Source organism: Gallinula chloropus, assembly GCF_964237585.1.
Source record: "Gallinula chloropus genome assembly, chromosome: 5".
In the NCBI taxonomy this organism is placed as follows: Eukaryota; Metazoa; Chordata; class Aves; order Gruiformes; family Rallidae; genus Gallinula; species Gallinula chloropus.
This window is the reverse complement of record NC_140090.1, coordinates 22,697,695-22,722,426: the sequence shown is the minus strand read 5'-3', so window position 1 is coordinate 22,722,426 and position 24,732 is coordinate 22,697,695. Positions and strand designations below refer to the sequence as shown.

The 24,732-nt window shown below is 46.0% G+C and overlaps 1 protein-coding gene across 1 annotated transcript; it reads right to left on the bottom strand.

Annotated features, from left to right (window-relative positions):
- Positions 1-1,785: 1,785 nt before the first annotated feature.
- LOC311192121 (mitogen-activated protein kinase kinase kinase 20-like) lies at positions 1,786-24,441 on the bottom strand (the record flags this gene model as incomplete). Its single annotated transcript, XM_084264545.1, has 8 exons — positions 1,786-2,749; positions 6,890-7,040; positions 8,057-8,131; positions 9,641-9,757; positions 19,320-19,412; positions 20,390-20,452; positions 21,659-21,798; positions 24,384-24,441. The coding sequence occupies 8 exons, from the start codon at positions 24,439-24,441 to the stop codon at positions 2,070-2,072; spliced, it is 1,377 nt and encodes a 458-aa protein (XP_084120671.1). The 3' UTR covers positions 1,786-2,069.
- Between the last annotated feature and the right edge of the window lie 291 nt (positions 24,442-24,732).

Here is a 24,732-nt window from a genome sequence, read left to right as displayed (position 1 = left end):
CATTGCAGATTAAAATTAGGCACAGCATTAAATTGCTTACAAACATCAGAGGAATCCTGCTGGACATCTTGACAGTCAACCACAGGCAGCTGATAAATCTTGAATTGCCACCACTAGCCCACACTGTCTGCTGAGTAAGGCCTTGTACAACACACTGCAATCCTCATCACCCTGGAAGAGAAATGGCCCCTTCCAAACTCTTGTCATTTCTTTCTAGGATTTGTGCAGGCCCAGCTGTGAAACAAGATCTGACTTAGAGAGACACATATCCAAATATTGATAACAGAAGCACCTTTCTAGCAATTGTAGTCACTGTCAGCTGGTATCCTCCAGCCCGTTTTGGTCCTAGCAAGAAATGATAGGGACAGATCCATAATGTAGATGAAATGCCAGTCTGCCCCTAAGTTGTGATTGAGAAATATTGTCCACATGCCCCAAATTTGTAGTCAGGTTCAGTAAACCAGGGCCAGAAGCTGGGTTACTGACCAGATTTCAGCCAGCTTGAAGCCACAAGCAAGCAGCACCTGAGCTTCATGTGCAGCCTCATTCACTTCCAAGTAAAGTGTCTTACTAATTTTTCTGCTTTTAACTGTTGTCAGAGGAAAAAGTGCTTAAGTGACAGAGGTCCAGTTCCTGATACCTGGTAATACCTGGTATCACTTGTGTCCTGCTCCATTAGGTTTTGGTTTTCTTGAAAAATGAGTCCCAGTTCACTCCAGCGAGTTTTGGGAAACCCACCATGGGGTTGAGCCCTCAGGGAATCAAAGGGAAGAGGGCTTCACATACCCACAGGAGTGGCCTTTGTTTGGAGCAGGGAATTTGAATGTCCAGTGATGAAGCTATGGTGATGGGAATCATTGAGGGGCTGACACACCAGCAGCTCATCCAGCATCGCTCGCAACTGGATGCTAGCGAGCGCTGCCTGGCATGGATGCTATTATGTAGCACTGTATTCAAAGGCATCTCTAATTTACAGTTTCTTGGCTTTCAGAGGATACCAAGCATTGCTTTGGGTTCAGCTTACTTTATCTGTTTCTTCCTTCTTTTTTTTCCCTCTCTTGCATCTTGGGAAACCCTAACTTTTTCCTTTTTTGTTTTTTTCCCCTTTTTAATTGTGTGAAATCAACTTGGAGTGAAAAGGCCAAGTAGAAACTTTCTGATGACAAGTGAGTCTACAGCTGTGTCTTTGTTCTCAGTGGAGCTAAAGACCACGTTAATCAGAAACTTTGCTGACCTTGTCTTTACTACCTGAAGACTGAAAGACAAAAGCGACACAGTCTGGCCACATTTAAAAATTCAATTAAAAAACGCCTGCTGCACAGGAATAAACATTATCATAGACCTCAGCTGGGTTAGGTGTAACTGGGATCAAGGCAGTGCCTTTGCCTCCCTCTATTTCTTTTTTTCTCCAAAAGAATAAAGCCTGGGTTTTGTTTCTCCTCCTGGTTACAACTGTGTATGTGACAGAGTGCGCTCAGTGGTGTCGGGGCTTTCAGTAAAGAGCGAGGTGAGAAATTCCCTAGAGGGACTGGCAAGCTGGACTTGTGGAGTGACTGTAGTGGACCTGCTGAAGAGTTTCCCTGTGTCCCTGGGGTTTTTTGGACTACGCTGGTCTGATAAAAATACTAAACATTCCTATAGCCCTGGCAGAAGCAAACTGAACAAAGGGGTGAGGAGACCCTGCTGAAAGCTGGACTTGCCATCTGGAGACATAAGCAAGGTGAGGGGAGATGTAGCAGCACAACTTCCCTAAGGATGAAATGCAGAGCCTTTTGTTATGGCACCCGTCTGTGCCTTACTGATTTTATTATTGAAATAGTGAGCAAATCAGTGGATATCCAGTCAGCTGAGAACACAAACAGCCAGAGGGGAGAAGATCAAATTAAATCCCTGGGCGCTGACCATGACAGGAGAGGGACAGCCCTCCCCTTCCACCAGCCAGCCCCAGCTGCAGCAACCAGCCAGGGACCAGGGACGTGGCATCCCAGTTTCAGTGTGGTAAATTAAACAGGAATAGGCTTGTCTTCGCTAGGTTGAACATCCAGTTCAAGAAGGGGCAAATTCCTCCCTCAGAACATTCTGCGGCCTCGCCAGCTGCCCCTGGGCCTCTCCTTCCCTGGCTTGCCGGTGACTTGCCTGTGGGGCTTCTTCGAATGCTGCACCTTTATCCACCCGCCCTCGCTGACCCTGCTCTCCCCATCGCTCCTCCTGGGCTCGCTCTCGCCCTGCGGTGGCATGCCCGGGATCGCCTTGGGCTGCGGGGAGCTGCGGGGATACCTGCGGTGCTGGGAGGCTGGTGGGGGCGCTGGCGAGGAAGTCCTGCAGCCTCTTCCCGAGTGCCGGGGGGGCACTGGGGAGCTGGTCCCGCTGCGCCGCCCGTCTGAGGAGCTGCGGGAGTTACCACTGTGCGAGGTGTTTCTGCCTTTGCCGGCAGACCTGTCCCTCTCCGAAGGGGTGTCGGAGGCCGTGCTGGAGGTGCTGCTGCCTTTCGAGTTCAGGTGCAAATTCGAGAGGTTCCTCATCAAACTGTGTGAGAGGGGAGAGGAGTTTCTGGAGTGGCTGATGGACGTGAACTGGTAAGTGACGGGACGGCGCGTCCTCCTCACGGCAGCGGCGTAGGAGTCCTGGCTGTGAAGGTAGGGCAGGTAGTGCGTGACAGTGGTCGGGCTGTGGGGGTGACCGTGCTGGAGAGAAATGGCTTTCGCTATCTGGTGCATCCGCAGTGTCTGCATCCACTGGCTGTCGATGCCTGGCAGGGAAATGGAAACAGTCAGCTTTCTGTGAAGTGTTGGAAAACCACCTGCTGCCTTACTGAGGTGTGAGGGTAGGCTTTCTCTCTGAAGAATCTCAGTATATCTCAAACCACCCTTTCTCTTGCCTTGCATCAAATAGTCCTGGGTTTGGGTATATTCAACATTATGATTGAACACAATGTTGGACTTTTAAAGTAGCAAGTGATGCAAATATTTCTGATACCAATGCAGATTGTGGCACTTAGACTGGAAGACACTGAACCATCCAGGTTCCTCAGGTGGATTTCTGCTCCCAAGTGCCTCCCAATGTTTCTAACCCAACTTGGTTTTAAACATTTCCTGTGATGCTCTTAGCTGCCTCAGACAATTTCTCTACAGTTGTCATTGCAAAAAATGGAGACCTCCAGAGCAGATGTGGAGCCAGCACCCTGGGGCATCAGCAGTGCCACAGCATTGCCCCCTGCCTGCATCTCTCCCATCCAGCATAGTCATACCATTCACAGTCAAGCAGCAGGCCCCAGTGCCAGTCCCTGCTGTGACAGGCAGACTCACTTTCTCCTCTCTCCATTTTCTTTTCTAACTGCTACACAGCACAACAATCAGCCATTTCAGTTGTTATTACTACTACAATTCAGAAGTCAGCCCACTTGGCATACTCCAGACACTGGGTCTAAGCCCCAGTGACACCCCTCTGTCCTGCTTCATGCAGAAAATCCAGCTCTGTATGTGGAAAAGCCAGTGAGGCAGCAGGCTTCAGCCAGGACAGCTCAGACAGTGCTTAATTCCAGTATTACAGTTCCCTCACAACTATTGTCACAGCCCTGGGGAAGTTGTAGCTCCCAGAGATCAGACTGAAACGCTTTTGAAAGTGAGTCCTGTGCATTGCATGGAAGCCTACAGCAAACACTATAGTTGTAAATTTTCCATCTGAACTGCAAGGGCTGCCTGGTTTCCTATGTTATGGGTACAGTGGAGACAAGGAATTCCTCTTATCCAAGGCCACAGCTGTGGCCAAAACCCCACGGGGAGCAGTTTAAATGCTTTTTGCTCTAGAGATGTTTGAATGATTTGTCCTTTAAGATTGCTGATACCATTCCAATAGGAAAGCGTAATCCCACCAGCTTGCAGCAGGATAAACAAGACCGAAACATTATCTTCAGCAGAGGACTCCAGCTCCTCTCTCCCCTTTTGCTGGTTTTCCAGGGAAAGGCTCCCTGTGCCCTGGGTGGGCCCTCTGCCTCTTGCTATAATGCTGCATCTGCTGCAAGGGGGTTGGTGGGAGCTGGGTAGGGGTTCTGTCCTTGTTAGGATCGCTCCTGGTAAGATGTATTGGATGGTGTCTTCTATTCCTCTTTTCCCGAGACTTTGCTTGAATCACAAGAGATTTAAATCATTTCAACTTAATGTCAAATATGTCAAAAGGAAACTATCTTTTCTGTCAGAAGTACAAGTGTAACACTGCCACAGCCGATGGCTCTGGCTGCACTGAGATCAACCTCCTTTCAGGGGAAGACAGATGGGAATTGCCTTCTCTACTTCATAACCTCCTTCAAAGTCACAGTTTCAAAAGAAACAAACACGCTGAAATGTACCTTCTAGACACCATCTCCTCTACAACTCCCCCATGCCCTCTTACCAAGGCCAGGGATGTAAAACACGGACCCCATCACCCCGGAAGCAGCAGGCTCAAGGCCTGAATTTGGGTCTTTGTTATCAGCTCTCAGGTGGTCACCACACACCCTGCAGGACCAGTGGGATGCTGCCCTGAATGAAGGGCTCCCTCCATCGCCCCAGGCTGTTCAGTTCCTGCTCCTTATAGCCAGCCCAGAGACCCAGCTGCCCAGCAGGGACCTCCCACCATGTCCCAAACCTCTCGTGGGCTGGGTGGCTTCTCCTTCACACATGGTCTCTAGGCCACCAGCTCTGTACACTGAATGAAATACTCTGTGTGGTGTGGCCTGCAGAGGTAATACCTTCACTGCTGGTTATTTTAGCCTCTTAGACATGTATTCCCCTTACCTTTGTGGTTGGATTTGGTGGTGTTTTAAACCTGGGGTAGGTGGTCTGGTAAAGAAGACGGGCCAGAAGGTTTGCTAGAGCTGAGGCACAGCTTTCGCGCTGGCTGGTAACCCACCTCCTCTGAACTGTGCCTATTCACTTGGGTGCTGACAATACATTAGTGCCATGGCGTAACTCCTCCATGTGCCAGAGGGACAGACAAGCTCTCCCACCGCTCACCACAAAAAAGAAAGCAGCTCGGCTGACTGCGGCAGAGCCAACCTGTGAAGATACAACACCACACTTTGGTATGGCTGTATGGCTCATCACCTGAAAACCAGGGTAACCTTCATCACCAGAGCTAATCTATAGTGAAGATGTGTCTTTTAGGACATGCTCTAGGCTCCATCCACATTACAAAACACCCTTGTGTTGCAAATGGATCACAATTGCTTAGAAATAAGAGCGCTCATTTTAATGTGTCGGCAGTATAAACCCACCACCTCTTGATTCACAAGGCCACTCTTCTGCATTTGGCAGTAGTCCTACACAATTGGAGATGTTCCCCTCTGCTGACTGGCATCTTGCTCTGCGCTGCCCTTAAGCTGCCCAACCCATGCATTTCTGCAGCCCTGCTGTGACCTCCACCAGAAAACCAGATTTGGCTAACAAACACCTTTTCAAAAAGAACAGCAGAGCTGAAAGGCCAAACTGTGCTAGAGTTAACTGGCTTGAGTTTGACTATGCCAGCAGCGTACTATAATTAAGAAATGAAGACTGCAGTGTAGAGCCCACTGTATTATTAACTGTATCTCACTGAACAGTCAAACCCCAGAAGCCACAACAAACACTGTTCCAGCAGTCAGGTAACAATGAGCCAGGTCTGGCCTGAATAGGCAGGCTGCGCTGAGGAAGAAGAATGCAGTGGGAAGATTTCCACTCTGCCTCACAGCAGATCTGGCCATCAGGAGTGCCTATGGGATCTGCCAGGCTGGCACCGTGTACCTGTCAGAACAGCAAAGTGCTCACAGGGTACTCTGCTACCCCAGGTGCATCTTCTGAGGCTGCAGCCTTTGTAGGTGTGTGTCCCCTGCAAAAGCCCTGGCCAGTGCAAGAGCAATTGGCACCCAAACATCTCCCTTCCAGGAGGTGCCCTGTATCTGAGCACACCACCTGTGCAAAGCTGCCTGTGTGCTGGGTGTTGAAGAGCAGGAGGAAGGAGCTGGCCAAGCACTCCTGCTGGGTTTGGGTTGCAGGGAGAGAAAGCCAGGATAAAAACTGATGGAAGCACTGACTCCCCAAATCCTCAGAAGAGCTGTGGAAAACTGCCTTATTCCCCATAGAGAGTAGGTATATGTGAGATTGTCTCCTTTCCCTGCAGATGCCTTCCTGATATCCTGGTTGAGAAACACACCCCAGGCCCTGTACACTTTGGGCACTATATTTCAGTCCAAATCCTTTTGCTGTGCTTGGCTGTATGGAGCTGAGCACTCTTGGTGAAGAGAGGAGGATTTGGACAAGAAGGGCAGGTTTGCCAGCTGATCCCCCTGACCCAGTCTCCGTAGGCAGACTGGAGGAGAGCAGGTCTGCTCTTGTGGAAGGCTACCACAGACGTGTAAACATACACCAACAGAGAGGGTACAAAGCCTGGACAATAGGCAGAAACACTGCTCCAGATGGCCTTCTACACTGGAGGGGATAGAAAGATTGACCCAAAGCTGACCCAAGAAAGGAGTCCAAAACTTGCCAGTATGTACAGCTGCTTAATACTGGAAGATAAGAACCATTCAGGGGGTTGGAGTAGAAGGATATGAACTCTCATATTTGCTGTTGATGTGCAACTGCAATTGACTCCATTAGACCAAAGATTTGTGGCTAATCATCATGGACCGCTTCTAGTGTGCTTCCTATAGAAGCATACAGGTCATACCCCTTAAATCACACTGCGTTACAGAATGTGTTACTAACAAAAGTCTGGCCTTTAATCTAAGTCAGACATGCCAGTGTTCCTGCATGCATCTGTGAGGACATCAGAGGGACCACAATGCCAACTGACGCTCCTGGAACAGAATATGGCACTGACGTTTTGCTGTTCTCCCTGTCCATGTCAGCAGTAAAGCTCATGTGTACTGACTTACTTGAGTCGGATCTGCTTCGCGTGTTCCCCTCCGAGTTGGGGAGTGAGGTCTGTATCATGAGCTGTACCGTCTCGACCTCATCCTGCGCTTTCACCTTGCTCCAGCAGATAGCTTGGATGTGCCTGGTGGTTTTGGGAGCTCTGACGTCGCTCTGCTCAGGAAGGACACAACACGCATGAGGACATAATGCACACAAAGACACAACAACGCACAACCCACTAAGCTCTCCTGCGAGGGAACTTCCACTAGTGCCTGGGCAGCAGCAGCGTTTTCAGTATCATCTGTTTTGCAGAGCCACTTAGCCAGTTCTCAAGTATTTTTAGACTCTAGATAATTTTGGCTGGTATTTTGTGATTATGCTAAAAATGTGGTAGTGAATAACTGTTTCAATTCATGATCCATGTGGATGAAAGATCTGAAGGCCTTCCTCAACTAACACAAAACTGTATTTCACTAGCTGTATTAATGTGAGCATTACACGGGCAGCACTTTTGGCTGCAAGATGTAGGATAAGCAGGTATTTTTGCAGGGGCACCCTCCACAAAAATTTCAAGCCCTTCAGTTTGCTGCGAAGGGCCTACAGCTCCTGTGAGAAACCTGGGACTGAAAGAAACTACTGTTCTTCATGTCCAAGACAGGCTAGCATGGTGCAGGATTTCCTGGTCCTTGCTCAGGACAGAGCTAGAACCTCAGTTGTGAGCCTCCGTGCGATGCACAGCACTGGTCTTCACAAAAACACTGTTATAACAGCAGACTCCATTTTACACAGGCTAATTTCTATCACATTAAATTGTCTTCCAGGTTTTATCTTATTTTACTCTTGACTCCTCTTTTTCTATCTTTCTTTCTTCTCCTGTTGCTTCTCAGCTCTCCTAATTAGCACTCATTGAAAAGATAAAACCCCAGTCTCTTCAAGCAATGCAAACAGCACTGACCATTACAGATCAAGCAAATGGAGTTTTTGTCCTTGAGAAAAAGAGCCGTCCCAGGCAGCAGTCTCTGTAAACCTCATTCAGCTTTTGCTATGAACTTTAGATTTTACAATTAATTACAGGCTGCTGAGACTTGATTATAGGATATAAGGAAGGCAGAGGATGCTATTTCCACACCTCCCATGTAGTTTTTGTCTTGGATAAACAATCTTTTTATTTGTTTCTTAGAGCTTACCTCATACGTAACAACACACTCTACAGACTGGTGTTCTTCTATCCCCACAATCCATTTCTCCATGACAAACGGTGGCTGAAAAAGACACGGTGGGAGTTTTATGAGGTGCTCTTCAGCTCCTGACTTGTCTCTGAAACACCCCAAAGATATTTTCAACATTTGCCTTTTTTCATCTGTTTCCATGTAGTTAACATCAATACTTTTCTTAAAATCTTCTGAGACAAGGCGACGATCTTTGGAATTATTTACTCCCTTGTTTACAGGAGGGAACTGAGATTTCTATAAATAACAGGCAGTAGGAAGACAACCCGGAATGTTTCCATGGGGGCATCAACCCTTTTCATTTCTGCGCATGTACGGTCTTTATCTGATAGACTCCCAGAGGCCAGCAAGAGCGAACACCTAACGAGTCTTGGAGACGTTCCCTGACAGATATGAAAGTGTTGAACTGTGTGAAAAGTTAAACTTGCTGTACCTGGTTATTATTTGATTTAACTTTAGGCCTTTTTTAAAAGAAAAAAATGCAAATGCCCAAGATGAAAATTAAGCAGAAAAAAATCCTAACAATAGGATAAAAATCACAACAGTATGCTCCAGAAATCACTAACTACAGTAGCAGTATTAGCATGAATGAAATCTGAGGATCCTTTTTTTGTGACAACTTGTATTTTAATGTTTTCCTTAAAATTATGACTTTTGAGAATCTGATTTTCAGTTTTTCCTTTAGAAAAAATAACCAAAAGTTCCCCCAAAAATACATAGTCAAAAGCATTTTAGTAGTTTGGGGTATTCTATCAGTGCACGTTAGAGGAGCATTCTCATTGTCAATCAAGCTGTATATTTTTTCTTGTAGATATTTGTTTTGTTAGCTATTACCAACAGCTAACAGTATTAATAAAGCCAGACAATTACATTAAGCAAACAGAATGCCCTTTGCATTAACAAAGCTTCTGTTGCTTACGGTAAAATCAGTCTCCATGCTGGCTAGCAAATATTTACAGGCAGGTTCTGAAACAAGGTAAAATGCCCAGTGCAGCTGAATTGCAGATGTTCAGTGCTGTACTGTCTGTTGATGGGTTTCAGTCTTTGCAACTCATCGTTGCATGAAGAGGGAGTTTTAGAACCGTGTAAAAGTTCTAAAACCATGTCAGAAAGGAAAAAAAAATTAAAAGAAAAAAATTAAAAAGAGAGAAAGAAAGAAAGAAAAAAATAACCCAGACAAATCACATGAAGTTTCAAACTGGAACATTTAAATCACTTTCTTCTCTTGAAAAGGAAAGTAATTTTTTTGAACATTCTTTTCTTTAGAAGAGGTAATAAATTCAGAGGATATAACATGGAATTAAAACAAGAAAATAGAAATTAGTTCCTTCTCTTATTTTTCTATTGTTAACATTATTGTCAGCTTAAAAGAGAACCAAAATACCTAACTCCTATTATGATACAAATCTGTTTAAAATGTGCATTTTATTTAAAAGCTGTCAAGAGATTGAGCTTCCGCAAGCACAAAAGTCGACTGCTGTGGTATTTTAATGTCTTTGTTTGAGATCTGTGAATTTGTGAAAGCTTTAAGGCTGTAAATACCTTTGTCATCTTTAAAATCTCTACATCAGGTAGGTTAGTGTTGAATGTCACATCTTTTATGTAGGTTATTGCAATTTCATCCCCGTCCATCTCCATGTACATTTTCCATTTACAGTCCTATGAATAATAAAAAAAGAATGCTAGATTGTTAGAATACAAATTAAAAAAAAACCCCTAAAATGAAACAAAAACAAAAGCTGAAACAACCCAAAAGCTCAGTAAGAAAACAATAACCCAAGCAGAAAGATAAGGAACACATACATATTTTAGGATACACAGATTTTCCTGTAAAAATGTTTATGAAGGAAAACCATCACGTTCTGGTGTTCGCTCTGCTCTTGCTCACCCTGACAGACAGTCGCCATGCTGACAGGTCTGGATGCCCTCAGAGGTGCAGATCCCCTGAAGAGCCCCAGGAGGATGGTGGCTTCACCCACCAGGGCAGACAGCCCTCTCGGGCGGGCAGTGTGGGAGCCCTGCACACCTGCATGGCAGCAGGGGCACGGGGCAGGGCGGGAGCCCTCACCCAGGGTCACAGCCAGCACTGGCAGCCAGCCCCAAGGACACCTTCCCGGTGAACCTGGGAATGACCAAAGGGTCCATGCAGCACCTTTCAGGCAGTCGCTGAAATAAAGGGGCAAGAGGATGAGCTGCTTACTGCAGCTCTGCTATTTCAGATACTGAGTGCCCAGAGAGGCACCGAGCACCCTCAACTTCTGCTCACCTCCAGCTGCACTAGTGATTATAAGCAAGCTCAGCTTAGAAAATAATCATGCAGAGTCCAGTCGATCGAAGCAAGGAACGGCATCCCTAAATAATCCCATGAGATAAATATGGGGCCAACATCCCACCCTGCACAGGTGTGAGACTGCAAGAAGCCGATGGCTCTACCAGCATCCTGCAGGACATCCACAGGCTGAGTCCTGGGACGGGGGTCCATGTCTGCAGCTGCGGTCTCCCAGACTGGAGACTGCCTGTCCCGTGGTGCAAACTGGCGTGCTGGCGGCCTGGCAGGTGCTTTGCAGGTTAAGTACCATCTGGTACACTGAGCTCCTCCAAAAGTCGGTCCCCTGAGGAGCAAGAGGGCTCACAGAGACAGGAGGGAGCTCCTCCAGACACACCAGGGCTCCAGGAGGATCTATGTCTGGGCAGGTGCGGTCTCAGCATTTGCAGGAGACAGTCTTCTCCTCAATTCTGCTCAGAAAATGCAAAAACTCAATGGGGACACAGATGGCCGCTCAGGGCCAGGGGCCTGTGTAAGCAGTTATTTGCACACACAAACGTACAGCAGCCTAAAAAGTACCCGTTCCACATGCGATTATCTGCTAGTGTTTGCACGTGCATCTCTCATAAATGTAACGTAGGAGCTCAGCCCTCAGAAGTCTCAAAGCTTTCAATCAGGCATTGAATTGGCAATTCCAAGATAAAAGAAAACTGGAGTATAATCATTTCCGAACCGCAACAACAAATTATGCTTATGAAAGCATTTGGCCCTGTGTGTCCATCTGTCCCCATTGAAAGCTTCTGCGTTTTACAAGCAGAGTGGACGTGCGAGTTGGTTTTCACATCACCCCTGGCATGAGTTTGAGCAATGGGAACTGCAGTCCAGTGGTTGGGGCACCAGACCGAGACTCAGAAGCGCTGAGTTCAGTTCCCAGTTCTGCCATCAGCTTTCTGTGCAATCTGATGAGGCACTGAAGTCACTCGGCCTCTGTTTCCTAACCATGGACCATATCTCTGCACATCCTTTTTCTGTCCTGCTTTTTTGAGCTATGAGCTAACCCAGGGTTGTGCCTGTCCTTCCCAGGTAGGTACAGCACGACTCTCTGGCCCTGATGTCTGCTGAGGACCACACATGCTGTGTAGCCAGACAGCAAAAGCGAAGCAAGTTGTCTTTGGCTCCTCCTCACCTCTCAATCTGTGCTCCTTGCCCTGCCCACACCATCCTTGCTGCCAGACTTTCTTGCAGGACTTCCTTAAGTCTTGCTACCTGGATTCCCTCCCTATTGCAGATCTAACCTGAGGTTAGGCATAAGATGCTTGATGGCATTTATTAATTTTACAAAAACACCTGAGCCAAAGAAAGAACAAAACACTGACATTAAATACTGCCCTCCCATTAATACAGGTCCTGAGACCAGTGCCGATCACTCACATCTCCCTACAGATGCGACCAGACAAACATGAGCTCGTTGTAGTAAATAATGTAAATCAAACAAGCACCTCTAAAGAAAAGGGTGACAGGCGGTGTAAATCCAGGGTCTGGCAGGCGGTGGGCACCTGCCAGCCCCTGGCCCCTCGCCGGATCCGCCGTGCACGCAGGAGCGCTCTCCGTGTGGTAACGAATCAGGCTGCCCCATGCAGCTGCGGATGCAGGAGCCCTGCACAAACACCACCTTCCTGGCTCTGAACTGCAGCTTCAGAAAGGCATACGCTCTCCTGTCCTTCAGATCCAGCCCCCAAACCTTCTGTCCTCCTTGGAGTCCTCTCTTGCCATCCCACACAGATACCAAGGGGGAAAAATACTGCAGTAAATGTACCCTCTCTGGTCACTCAAAAACATGTGTTTCCTTTTATTTGGAAAGGTTTTAATCTGGCATTATTGTAAAATCATCAGTGGAAAGAGAGAGAGGGAGAAAGGCAGGGAAATAAAGAGAGGAAAGAAAAGGAAGAGAGGCTGGGAGGGAGAGAGAGAAAAGACAGCAAGAAAGAAGGAAGGAAAAGGAAGGAGAAAAGACAGTAGCTAGGTGACTTTTGAATCGAGGCACTTGGGAAATATCTAAGATTAGTAGGCAGCTATTTGTCTTACAAACTTGGTAACCATTTTGTTCAGCCACACAGTAAATAGGGTGTGCTGCAGAAAGGGACATACTCCCTGCTTCCCCATCGAGTTCCAGGTTCTTATTTAGCAACGAATAAGAGAGATGCTTGGCACAGATTTGGCTAGAATAACCAAGTACATGTAATTTTTTGACAAATTTGAGTCATGAGATTTCTCGGATCAAGACTACATTTACTGACAGACATATGTGGGAAAATAATTTGGAAATGGCTTGTTTAAAATGTCTGGTCGATAAATATACTTACACAAGTCCTTCAAAGAGATTTGCCTGGACAGCTTGTAATTCAAGCATTAATATACTTCCCAAGATTTACCTGCTTGATTTTTTTATTTAAAGAAATAATTTCAGCTTTTTGTTTTAAAAAAATAATACTGTTTCAGAACTGAAAGGCACAACCAACAAAACTTTGTGTGAAAAACATTTACGAATAACACTTTGACAAAGCCAATAAATCAGCAGCCTCTGCAAATGACTGTAGAAAAGCAAAGCAAATCACACGTTTTTCGAGCCACTTCTCCTCAGCTTTGAAACAGAAAATAAGAACACTTTAAAAATTAAGTCTCCAGCTCACTGCCGTGACAATATTCCTTTAACCCCATACACACTAAAGTCTGCAACAAAAACCAAAAGGGAAATGAAAAAGATCAGGCACAGGCTTTACACAACAAACATGTCTCCTGCAACAACAGCTTGAAACTCTTGCTGAGGAGACACCTCCTTTTTCAAGGAGGCCCAAATCCGGGATTTAAAATTGCAATAAACTTTTTTTTTTTAAAAAAAAAAGATTGAAGCAAAAATGGAAAGGGCATTGTAGCAGGCAACTGGGTATTAGAAGAAGAGTAAGATGTAACACAAGATGAAACAAATACGAAAAAAATGTTGGTCATGCTGGTACTAAAAGTAGTAGCATGTTGATGATTTAGGTCCCCAGAAGCTCCTTTACATTCTTAGCTATTATCTATCTCAGCTGCTGAAACCTGCTGTTTTAAAGGCATTAGAGTTGAACATCTAGTGACAGCACTTGGGTTATTTATCATTATGTATCACCCTGCTACACTATATTTTATTATTCTGGATTTAAAGGAAGATAACACAATTATGGTTAATTTGCTTCTCTTCTTTATATATATAGTGTCATGACCCACCACGGCTTTGTCCCATGAGATATTTTTAACCAAAAAGAAATCCACAAGAAACTCTCCCTAAAAATTCCATTAATAACCTCTTGTAGCGTGTATAGGTTGCAGGGTCTGGAACTAAGAATGTTTTAATCTCTTCAGCAAAACAATGTCTCATAATGATGTACAGGACTATTGCCGCACTGATGAAGAATCATACATAATTCAGCACCTTTCACTTGGCACCACTGTGATATCCTCATTAGCAGTGGCTCACAGTGGCTGTCAGATGGTGTCCATGCGAATGCAGGCATTATATTGTCTTTGAGATGTGCAGCTGCTTCCATGACACTGCCAGTATATAAAAACATGACGCCAGTTTGTTTTATTTAGTGCTAAACCTTCCAGTTTGTAAAAACAAGGCTGACACAGAGCCTGACATGAGGCAGTGAAAATAATTAGCTCTCATTTTCTCAGCCTCCTATTTCCTTCTCCCCGCTGTGTTCTCTTTCCACTAAACCACCACATGTCAGTCGAAATGGGAGGCAATTAGTGGGCTCATTTCAGTCCCCACAACTGTGCTGAAAAGAAAGTATTTATGATGGCACAATGAACAGCTGAAAGATTAAATAACATTTGCCTTTTGAAAAGAAAATGACTTCTAGCTAAATGGGCAATTTTTGATTATTCTCAAACAAGCTTAGAGTAGTTGGTTTTTAAAATACAAGAAAGGAAAATGAGTCATTTTTAGGTGAAAGAATCAAATAAAACTTGACACAGTAATGCAAATAACTGATGTTTTATTGCAAAATATGTAAATGTGTTATACCCTTAACAATGGCTGGTGTCTCAGGTCAGGGCAGGCTGTTGCCAGCCAGGCTCCAGCGAGAGAAGGTGGCTCCACTGCCGGTTTTGTTTCAGCTTGCAGGCAGAAAAAAGCAGGGGCGGAGGGGAGGCCTTCCGAGAGAGATGGGCTTAAAACGTACAGAAACAAAGCAAGCAAACGATATATTTATGCTATCAGTTGCCTGGGAGCTTCCTCCGAAAGCCGGGGCCCTTACTCCTCCGCGAGGCAGCAGGCACTGCCTGGCTGGAGCTTCGCCTGGAGAAGCACAAGGCCTTTTTAACACCTACGCAGACCGCCCGGCGGTACCAAAAATATCTGTCCCCTGACAGTGCCTTTTGTCAAAACGCAGAGCCACGAAGCTTTGTGCTGCCACAGAGGGGAGCATGATGGTAAATAAGGGGTGCCACGGCGCGCTGAGGGCTGGCACCCCAAGACGAGAGGGCCACAGCAGCCGGGAGCTCTGCAGTAATGGCGGCCCTGAGCCTTGCTGTAGCGTTCGCCAAAAGCTGCCCTTGCCCTCGCTGTGATCAGAAAGAAGTGGGTTAAAATACCTGCAGTGGGGCGTGGGGAACACGTGCGACTGAAAAACAACTGCAAAACAGGAATTTAAAATTTCAGGCCTCAGGCCTTGCTTCACTTTTTGCCACGTTTGTAATACAGCATCACATGTCATGTCTATCTGAACTAGGAATTATTTTTAGGAATGTAAAGAGAGGTTTTATGACGGTTGATGTAGTGGGAGGGCGGAGAGGAAGAAGCAGCAGAAACGGTCTCAAGCACTTGTAAAACTGCATTCCAGTTACAACTGTTGCAGTCCCATCTTGTCCAGTACTGCCTGCCTTTCACCAGCCTGGGTTTCTCCACACAGAGAGGTGGTCAGAAAGCAGCCTTAATATGCTACCTACTTTTGCACCACACATTTAAATAACAGCACTAAAATATATCCCGGTTTGGATATTAAAGGCTAGAAAATAGTTCACACAGCTAGCAGATGGTTTTGAAGAGGCTCTGCTCCTTACCTTGTCAAGTGGGGAGAGAGGTAACTGGGAAAAAGAAGGCAAAATGGTGAGCCAACTTCAAGGCTTTGTGTTTGGATATAGGTCAGATTGTGCCACACTCAGTACGAAATAAAAACATTCAAAGGCATGGCGGAATCTGCCCTTTTGAGGACCAAAACTAAAGAATGCATCAACAGGAGACAAAAAGACTGTGAACCATCCTTCTTAAGGGGTTGGGTGATTCATCAGTGCGGAGCCGGCACAGCTCCAGCACCTTTCCCTGATTGGGAAATTTTAATGAGCCACCTAGGATGAGAAAGCCATTGAAAATTCCCTCCGCTGTTCTGCGAATCAGCTCAAGCCACAATTGCCAGGGTTTGTTTTTTTACCCTCTTTGGTGTCTTGGAGTTAATTGGTCTGTCCCCCTTCTTCTTTTAATTTGTGGAAAAAATTCATACAAAATGTCTAAATCTGTCACCTGTCAGCTCAGTGGGAATTGTGTACAGAAAGGTCATTAAAAGGAAGTGAATGGAAGTAACCACATAACTCGAACTACAAGAGTTGGAAAAGAAACCTCTAAAAACCAGGTTAGCTTTGCAGTGCTCACTCCTGATGCATTCAGAGAGCACGAAGGTCAACGGAGCTTTCATCACCTCCAAAGATGCAGCTAAAAAGGGAAGGAAACCGTAATGAAATGACTGCATCTGGCAGCTGATGGAAACCAACATAATCCCACTAGAAGATGCAGTTTAAATGAAACAACAAATCTGAGGCTGGTTAAGTTGCGTACTGAGGAGTCAGTGTTTTGTTTGGTGTGTGGACAAGGCCGAACATTCAAATGCCATCCCGAAGTGTCTGCATCGGGATCCCTGCTAAAAGGCAGTGCCATTCCTGGGGCCCTTATAGTTCTGCCTGCTCAGGGAGAAGGTGCACTGGCTGTGCGACAGGGCTTGGTGCCGTTCCAGGGAGAGGACACCTCTGCCCTGAGGAACGGTGCTGTGCTCTGACTGAACTCATATGAGTTAACCTGCACCCCTCAAATGGTCTCTGGGTGCTGGACCACCAGCACTTGTATGCCCTGTGGCATTGTGGTATGTCACTCTGCGTGTCACAGCTGTGCCCACACCACAGCTTTAGCTCGGATCAGGGATCAGGAGTGTGCTTTTGTCCCACGTGTCTGTCTTGTCCCATGCTTTGGCAGAGCCATCTCCGAACGCATGGACAGGTTTGCTTCCAGGTGCAACTACACCAGAAGGTGGACAACAGTAACTGATGGGAACTCAGCCCAGGAGAGCAGAGCCAGCCTGGGGAAAACCTCCCCATGTGACCTATTCCCCCCTCCAGAGCCATTCCTGATACACTCCACCAGCTCCCAGCTGAGCCCAGTAACCCCCCTCAATGTACACAGAACTAGTAGTCTACACTTCACCCAGGGAACATGTATCTTGACTCATAACCCATATTTGAGCTTATCACCTCTTTTTCTTCATGGCTAAAACAGGAGAAATGCTTCTTTGCTCGGCAGCTGGTTATAGGGACTGATTAGGGTAAAGTTCCTTTGAGAAATTTATTTTTAAACTGATGTAGGCCAGCTTTTTAGCTATAAAGATGGTGGAAGGTACAATCCCAAGTGTTTCTGCTGACCCAGTTTCACAGGAACAGGCACCACTCTTACAAAAATGGGACAGTCGAAGAAGTTTAAACCCTTCAATCCTGGTTTCCCCAGTATCCCCAATTCACTTGGGAACACATCGGGATGGCAGCAGCAGCTGGCTTAAAGCAGCCTCTGGGGGAGCTACAAGATTGTGTCCAGGGATTCTCAAAGCAGCAAGCTAGCCCAATGTTCTGTGCTGTGTACCACAGCATACTAACACAGGCTCTGTTAGTGTTATGTTCAATGCAGATTGCCGTGCTCACGCTGGCCCTGCCATCCCGCCCGGATGCTCAGGCAATCTACTCCTTCCAGTTCGCTTCTTAAAACTGGCTTAGCTGCAACACTGTTAAAAGTGGGTGTGAGTTAACAAGCCGGTCTCAGGCAGAGGTTTCCGGCCCAGACAAACTCAGATGTCAGACTGCGCATTCCCTATAATGGCATCCGGGCCATGGGCCCAGCGGCAGGCGGGTGCTGGGGACGGCATGGCTGGCACACGCCCACGGCTGCCAGGGGAATGGCTTCCTTGGGAAGGGGCCCAACAGCACACGGAGCAGAGAAGACAGGAAGTCAGGGCTGAAAAAGAAAGGGTTCCCAGCGCGTCAGAAGCCTGCACAGTTTATGTCGGCACTACGCAGGCCTACTGAAGAAGCCCCATCCTCTCACAGTTCTGCTTGTGCCCTGTAGCCTTTGGCACACTGCCCCATTTGCAAATCTTGCTGCCATGGCTAAAATACCTACTTGTCCTCAAACTTAGTAGGTGTCAGCGCAACCTGGATTTCTCTCTGACACTCAGAGGTCTATTCGCTCATTCTCTTGCTCTTTCCCAGGGGAGGTTCCCCCCCGCCCCCGCACTGTGGCTCAGAGCCCATATTGGAAATGGAAGGGGGATACGGGCTCTTATCACAAGACTTCTTGTCCCTTGTAGAGTTGCACTTGGCAGAGAAAGATGCACACCTACAAAAATCAGCTGTACGGCACCATTAGCTACATGCATTCAAGAACACTGAGACAGTCTAAGTAATTCACATGTGATAAAGAAGATTTCTGTAGGAAAAAAAAAGTGCTTAGGATAAAAGAAACAAACAAAAAAAGGAAATCTCCAGACAAAAAGCAAAAAGCTTTTTCAAATTGATGAAATGATTTCAGTACGAGTCCAAGTTCCTACTAAGTACAAACCTAAATGCTTTCTCTGCAAGCACCACCAAGTACAGAAATCAAGAGACTTCTGCAAAGAATATGCCCTGAAAGCAAAGCAGCCAGATAACACAAGATGAAAGTCAGCCACCCACAAGTTTAGGGTGGACACACAATGCAGATTTGTCAAATACAAAAGGAAACAAATCCTGCTGTCACAACCCCTGACTCTAACTCAGAAATGCTTTGCACACCATTTCCACATAGATGATTAATTCTGAAACCCTTGAACTCGGGAGTCCATGGCAAGCTGGATAAAGAAAACAAAAAGCATGGGACAAACCTCACTCTCGAGAAAAGACAACGTGGTGGAAATGCTTTGCTGGAACATCTGGAGTCGTCAAAGCTCCTGTTACACGGGGTGTAACGAGAGATCCTTGAACCAGCTCGGCTTGGAGCTGAGGTTTGATTAGGATGTGACATGCTGGTAATTGCCTTTTGCTAGCTGCTGCGCAGTAGTTTTGCCATCTGCAATGTGCTGCACCTACCGCTCCCTCCTTCTCCAGTATGGTGCAGTGCATGGTAGACAATCACCTTCAGGACCAATCCTCTCCTCCCCAGCCAGCAGCCCCACATACCACCCATTTCCCAAACTCCTCTTGGTTGCACAGGAAGGTTACACCTTTCTGCTGAGACAGAAGTAAGAGTCTGCCTGCTGAGATCAGGCGTACAGCACTGCTCCACTCTGATGGAGCTTTCTGCATAAACAGGTTGTTGTTTCACACCCATCAGGATAAAGGGGACAAAGCAAGAGCCCAAATTACAAAAATTGTGGTTAAAAAAAATTGTTCAGGAGGAAACAAAAGCTTTCAGTTAAAGCTTTGTGTGCTGCTCTCTTCCTTCTCGCCTGCTCTGGATGTGGTTCCCCATCACCGCTGCAAACCTGTTTTCCACCTTGACATTTGGTCACCACGTTCCAAAACAAGAGGATTCTCACAACAAATTATCTTTTGTGTCCAGAAGATGCTGGACCCTCTGGACAGTGACTGTTAACAACAATAACCCATCTAGCACTCCCAGCTTACCTTTGGACCATTTCCTGGCTTCAAGTGATAACCAAAGACGAGTTCGAGATTCACAACTTTCTCTATGTTTTCTTCAGTTCCCCCTGCAGAATCCTGCCAGAAGGAAGAAGGCACGGTGAGACGTCCCGCCTGCCACAACCCCCTGGAGACAGGGGCAAGGCCTTCCGTGAGAGAAAGGATTTTCATTTCGGATGCTACAACTCTGGCAGGCGGCAAGAAGGAGCCATCACTCTGCACCTACCACACCGCTCCAAGAGGGGCCATGGGCTCTGCATGGGATTTTGGCCGTGGCACCTGGGAGGAGCTGTGCAATTTTTGCTCCTGGCTGAGCGGCTCTGGCGCAGCATGGCAGCCACTGCCATCGGAACCGCAGCCGGCACGGCGCGGTGGCGGAGCCCTGGCTTTCACGCTCCCCATCAGGGAACAGAGTTTTGCCGTATGTAAATTCACTTTAAGTGGATTTTGCTCTGTAGCTGTGCAATAAATTATGACTAAAAAAGCTACTTCAGGCTTTGGGGTCTAGAATTACTTGATTAGCTCACTGAATTAAATCAGGAAAATATCTGCTCTGGCAACCCTGAGGTTCCCAAACACTCTCTCTCCCTTTTGCATGGCTCTTGTTCCTGATATCAGAAAACCAACAGGTTAATGCAAGGGTGACCAGACATTATAAATCATCCTTCTCTCCTGTAACATTAACAAACTGAGGAGTGATAGCCAGGGGTCTGCCATTCTTCAGTGGGGGGCACTTGGTGGCACCAGCTCACAGGAATGGCTCTTAAGAGTAATTTCTGGCTAATGACAGCAAAGGAATCACAACCAGCAGTCTTTCAATTTAATACTACTGGGTCCATGGTAACATCTTAGAGCCTCCTTGAAACCAACTTTTGCAATCTTATTACGTGTTCTGACGTGACCCATCGCTGCTGTTGACCCTCTGCATCTGTCACAACCCTCTGCAGTAACTGCTGCTCTGCCCTCCACGACCGGTAGGGAAGTTGAGACACATGAACACTCAAAAACATTCATACCAACAGGAGAAGCACTTCTTACATAACAATGAGACTTGCCTTAATTAACGGTGGAAAATGGAACAGATTTAAGTAGTCATGGGTTAGCTTCTCAATAGCAGTCTAGAAAAAAGAATAAATCAACAAATCAGATGCGAGTTATTCAGTATCTCGTGCTGCAAACACCAGCACAAAAACCAGCACAACTCCACATGCACTGTGTTTTAAATTGTGGATATATTAGGGCATGTGAGAAGAGTTTAAAATACAGCCTTGTTCTGGAAACCGCTGTGGCAGATCAGCCCCATTTCACATTCAGAATCAGATCTGCTTAATCAGAGAAAGAGATGTTTGGGGGGTTGTTTGGGTTGTTTTTATTTATGCTTAATCAACCCAGGAAGCTGAAATCTTTCATTTTGGGCATTACTGACTTTATTAAGTTTCAATAATTTTCCCTGTAGGAAATGTAAATTAAATATAACAGTAATGGTGTGTGGCATGGAAAAAAAGGCTGATGAGCGAAAGGGAAATAAATCTGTGTGACTTACAAAGCTGAATTTGCAGGACTAGCAATTAGGATACAAGTATCTCTTTGCTAGTAAATTGTGGTATAAAATCATTGAAACCCAACAGAATTACAGATGCTGCTTCGAGAGAAATCCTCTTCCAAAGCTGACTGCCAGGAAACTGAACCCTCCTGTGGCTACAGTATTAATACTATTACTGCTGTTGTGATCCCATTTTCTAGACTATGATTTTCCTAATTCATTACAAACATTAGATATTTAAAACACTGTGAAACAAAGCTTTAAGAGCAAAGCAACCTGCCATCAACCAGCTTTAAAGTTGTATAACAGAGTTTTGTTAGTCAAAGTATGTCTTAAGGTAAAGATGAGATGTGAAAGTTGCAAAGTTCAGAGATTTAGTTCAAGAAACTGTTTTTGTATCTGCTCCTCCCTTAGCTAAAGAGGACCTTCAGGGAGAGCTCTCTCTGAAGATACCCAAAGCTTCTGCCAGGCAAAAGGCCCTCCTAGGTGAACCTTTAGCAGTACTGACAGTGCAGCTCACAAGAAAACCAAGAACTGCAAAGGAGATGAGAGACCAGAAGGGTGTAAGGACCACAGCACATTTTCATGCCTCTTAAAAATCCCAGGTTGCTTTGGGTTGTAGATCCATGCAAGCCTGATGACTTTGGGGATTTAAATACCAAATATGTTCTCTGTTTAGCTTTGTAACTTTTTTTTTGTTGTTAATACTACTGAAAACCCATGGACTCCTTAACGTTCATGCTATAGCCTACTGAAATATTCAACTGATGTTGTTAAATACCTTTAAATGGATGATGTGTCCTCTGGAAACAATGCCCATGTCCTTTAAATCCTCCTCTTCTAAGAGAAGCAATCGTTTCCCAGTGATATGGTGCTCCTTAAACAAGCTAGCATATGCACTCATTTCACCTGAAGCATCACCTTAAGGTAAGAGAGGTTATTCAGAAATCCACAGGGTGCTTTACAGGAGGGAGAAAAAGATGACCAGCTGTATATATACTCATGAAGATGAATATGAAGGTACATATTTTACCTTTTCTAGTAAGTTGCTGCATCCAGAAAAACTGCAAAAAAAGAGGAATCAGCCTTGAAGGTCACATTATCAACATTTTATAGTGCAGTTTTTTGAAGTTCAGGAATAACCATTCTTTTCAAAACAAAATTTTAAAATATTTCTAACTTTGGGTTAAAGGGCTCCAGTTCACCATGGCAAGTGACTACTTGTATTTAGCTTTTTGCAAGTGTCTTCTATTTCACAGCCACCTCCCTCAGTCGACTATGAAGAACAAGAGAAATGATAGAAGCAGCAGCTTAGCAATCTGCTGCACGTTAAAAGGGATGAAGTTAAGGAGCCAGGGCTGTTAAGGCTTTTGCACTGGCTTTCCAGACAGTCCTTCAGTAAACATCAGCTAAACATCCTCAGGACGCACCAGGAGGCTGCTAGATGGGACATTAAAATTGCTGCGACACATTGCTATGTGAGAGAGAAATCACTGATGTTCTTGTTTCACATTTTAACTGAATAAATATGTAAAAAAGCTCAATGCCATTACACCAAAGAGAGCTTCCACCCCCCCTTATAAAGCCCTTAACTTTCTTTCAGTTAATTGTCATCCTGATGGCACATGGTGGGACAAAACCTTTGAACCCATTTTGTACTGCCCAGGTCTTGGGGCTCTACATTCCTTATGTGACCTCTCAGGAGTGTCCTCCTGGATACTGGATACAAATTATTTTCTGAACATTGGAGAATGTGGCTGTTGTATGAAGGTCACTTAAGTCCTTAATTTACTCACAGTCATTTTAAAGTCTTTCTGCGACACCAGTTTCACCAAAGAAATAGCAGTAAAATCTCACCTAGATGTTCTGATCCAGCTTTCCCTCCCTCCGTACCCACTGTAATTTGTTAGAGAGCTCCAGCAGCACAACGTTGCCCACATTAACACAAAATACTCACCACATCTTCTTCGGTCCATGCACAAATATCAAAGGAGGGCAGCAACTGTGTGAGAGATACGAATTGAAAAAAACATCTGACCGTGCTTCTCCCCTCCACCCAAATTTCACCCTGGTGGCCCATTTTATGTGGTCCCTTTTCCCCTGCAAAGGGCAGGACTTCAGGCAGCAACTCTTGTACCGATACACTAAACCCTGGGATTCACACCGAGCACAGGCTGGCTCCAGCAGCACGGTGGCAGTGCTAAATCGATCCCTTTACTTTCTGTAGATAGAGTATTAGCAGATCTCCAACTGAAACATTTCAGGAAGCCAAAGTAAACCATATGCTGGCGAAAGACTCTCTAGCTGCCTTTCGGCTCTGACACCATGGAAGGCTTTTGCTATGGCTTTGGTGTGCCACCTGATTGCTGCAACAAAAACAATGCTGTGATTACAGCTCTCTTGAAGGATGGGCATTTTCTGCAAAAGGAAGGAAAACTGTCACTAGACAGCAGTGAAAGCAGAATTTGGAGTTGGGCCACTGTGGCTAGTCTTCCTGTACTTGTGTGGTCTCTTGTGGTTCCTGACAGTGCTTCGCAACTGCTCCCCAAGGCTGGGGGCGAGCAGCACTTCTCCCCGCCTCCTCCACTGCCGCAGCTCACATGGGGCAACTTGGCTGTATGCAAGACGATGTTAGCTCTTGAAGCACAAGGAGACCACAGAGGATGCACAGGAGGATCACTGTGTTAAATAAAATTCCGTGATGATTTGAAAACTGACCCAGGACAAGATGTCGCTGTAACACTAATTGCCATTTCACTCAGTCAAGCACACGGTATCCCAGACTTCACCACCTTGGTGTTTTTATTCCACTAAAGGGTTAACATCAATTGGTAGGTATGTATGGGGACTGGCAGTGTCTCTCAAAGGCTCAACATCAGGATGTAGTGGCAAACTTACTTGATATTCATAACACTGACTTAGGAGAGACTCCACTCGGTTATGCAGCAACCCCTAATGTTCCAGCCTCCCTCCCCCAGGCCACCCCCTCACACCTGCCTGACTCCAGACAAACACGCAGCCCAGGGCAGAGCTGCCCCTCATGTGCCTGAGCACCTCCCTGGCTCTCCAGGCACAAGGCTGGGTCAAGTGTAATCCACCCACAATTTCAGCCATTGCTGTGAAACACCCTTCGGCTGCATCATGTGGAACTTCCATTGAGGGACTTGTGATTGGCCAACACCCTTGGATTTCCACCTCCACATCTATGACTTTTTGCTGCCCAATGCACTCTAAGGAGTCTTTTAATCCTCTTCCTTCTGCTCCACCAATGTCTCAGCCAAAACTTGCTGGGCACAAACCATCCACACTACCAGCTTCATGCACCCCCAGTGAGGAGAACCTTGCGAACCCTTTGCCCACTGTTCCCACTGCTTCCCCAAAGCGGGGAGAGCCAGAGGCATCGGGCTGAAGCAGCAGGAGGGAAGATGTGTCTGACAGAAAAAGAGAGACCTTCCTGAGTTTTTCTCTCCGCTACACCAATCTTCCAGCCCATCTTTCCAACCTACCTGCTGTTACTCGGGTACTGCCTACACTAACAGCTACCCACAGCACCGGCAGGACCATGTGGCACAAAGGAAGTGCGGGGGACAACACCTGAGCACAAGGGAGGGCGAGTGGCAATCAGAAACATCCTTAGGAAGGCAGCAGGTTCTGCCTTTTGTAGGCACTTACAGGCAAATGGCTGGTGCCACGGGAGGAGCCTGGAACAGTGATTTGTATCACTGAATAATTTACTGCATAAGTTCAATATCACAGTTTTAGTTGCATAATGGATTTTTTCAGCTTTTCCCATGTTTAACTATAACCAGTGGCAGAATATGTTCTGTATGGTTTCATTGTTCTTTTTTTTTTAAA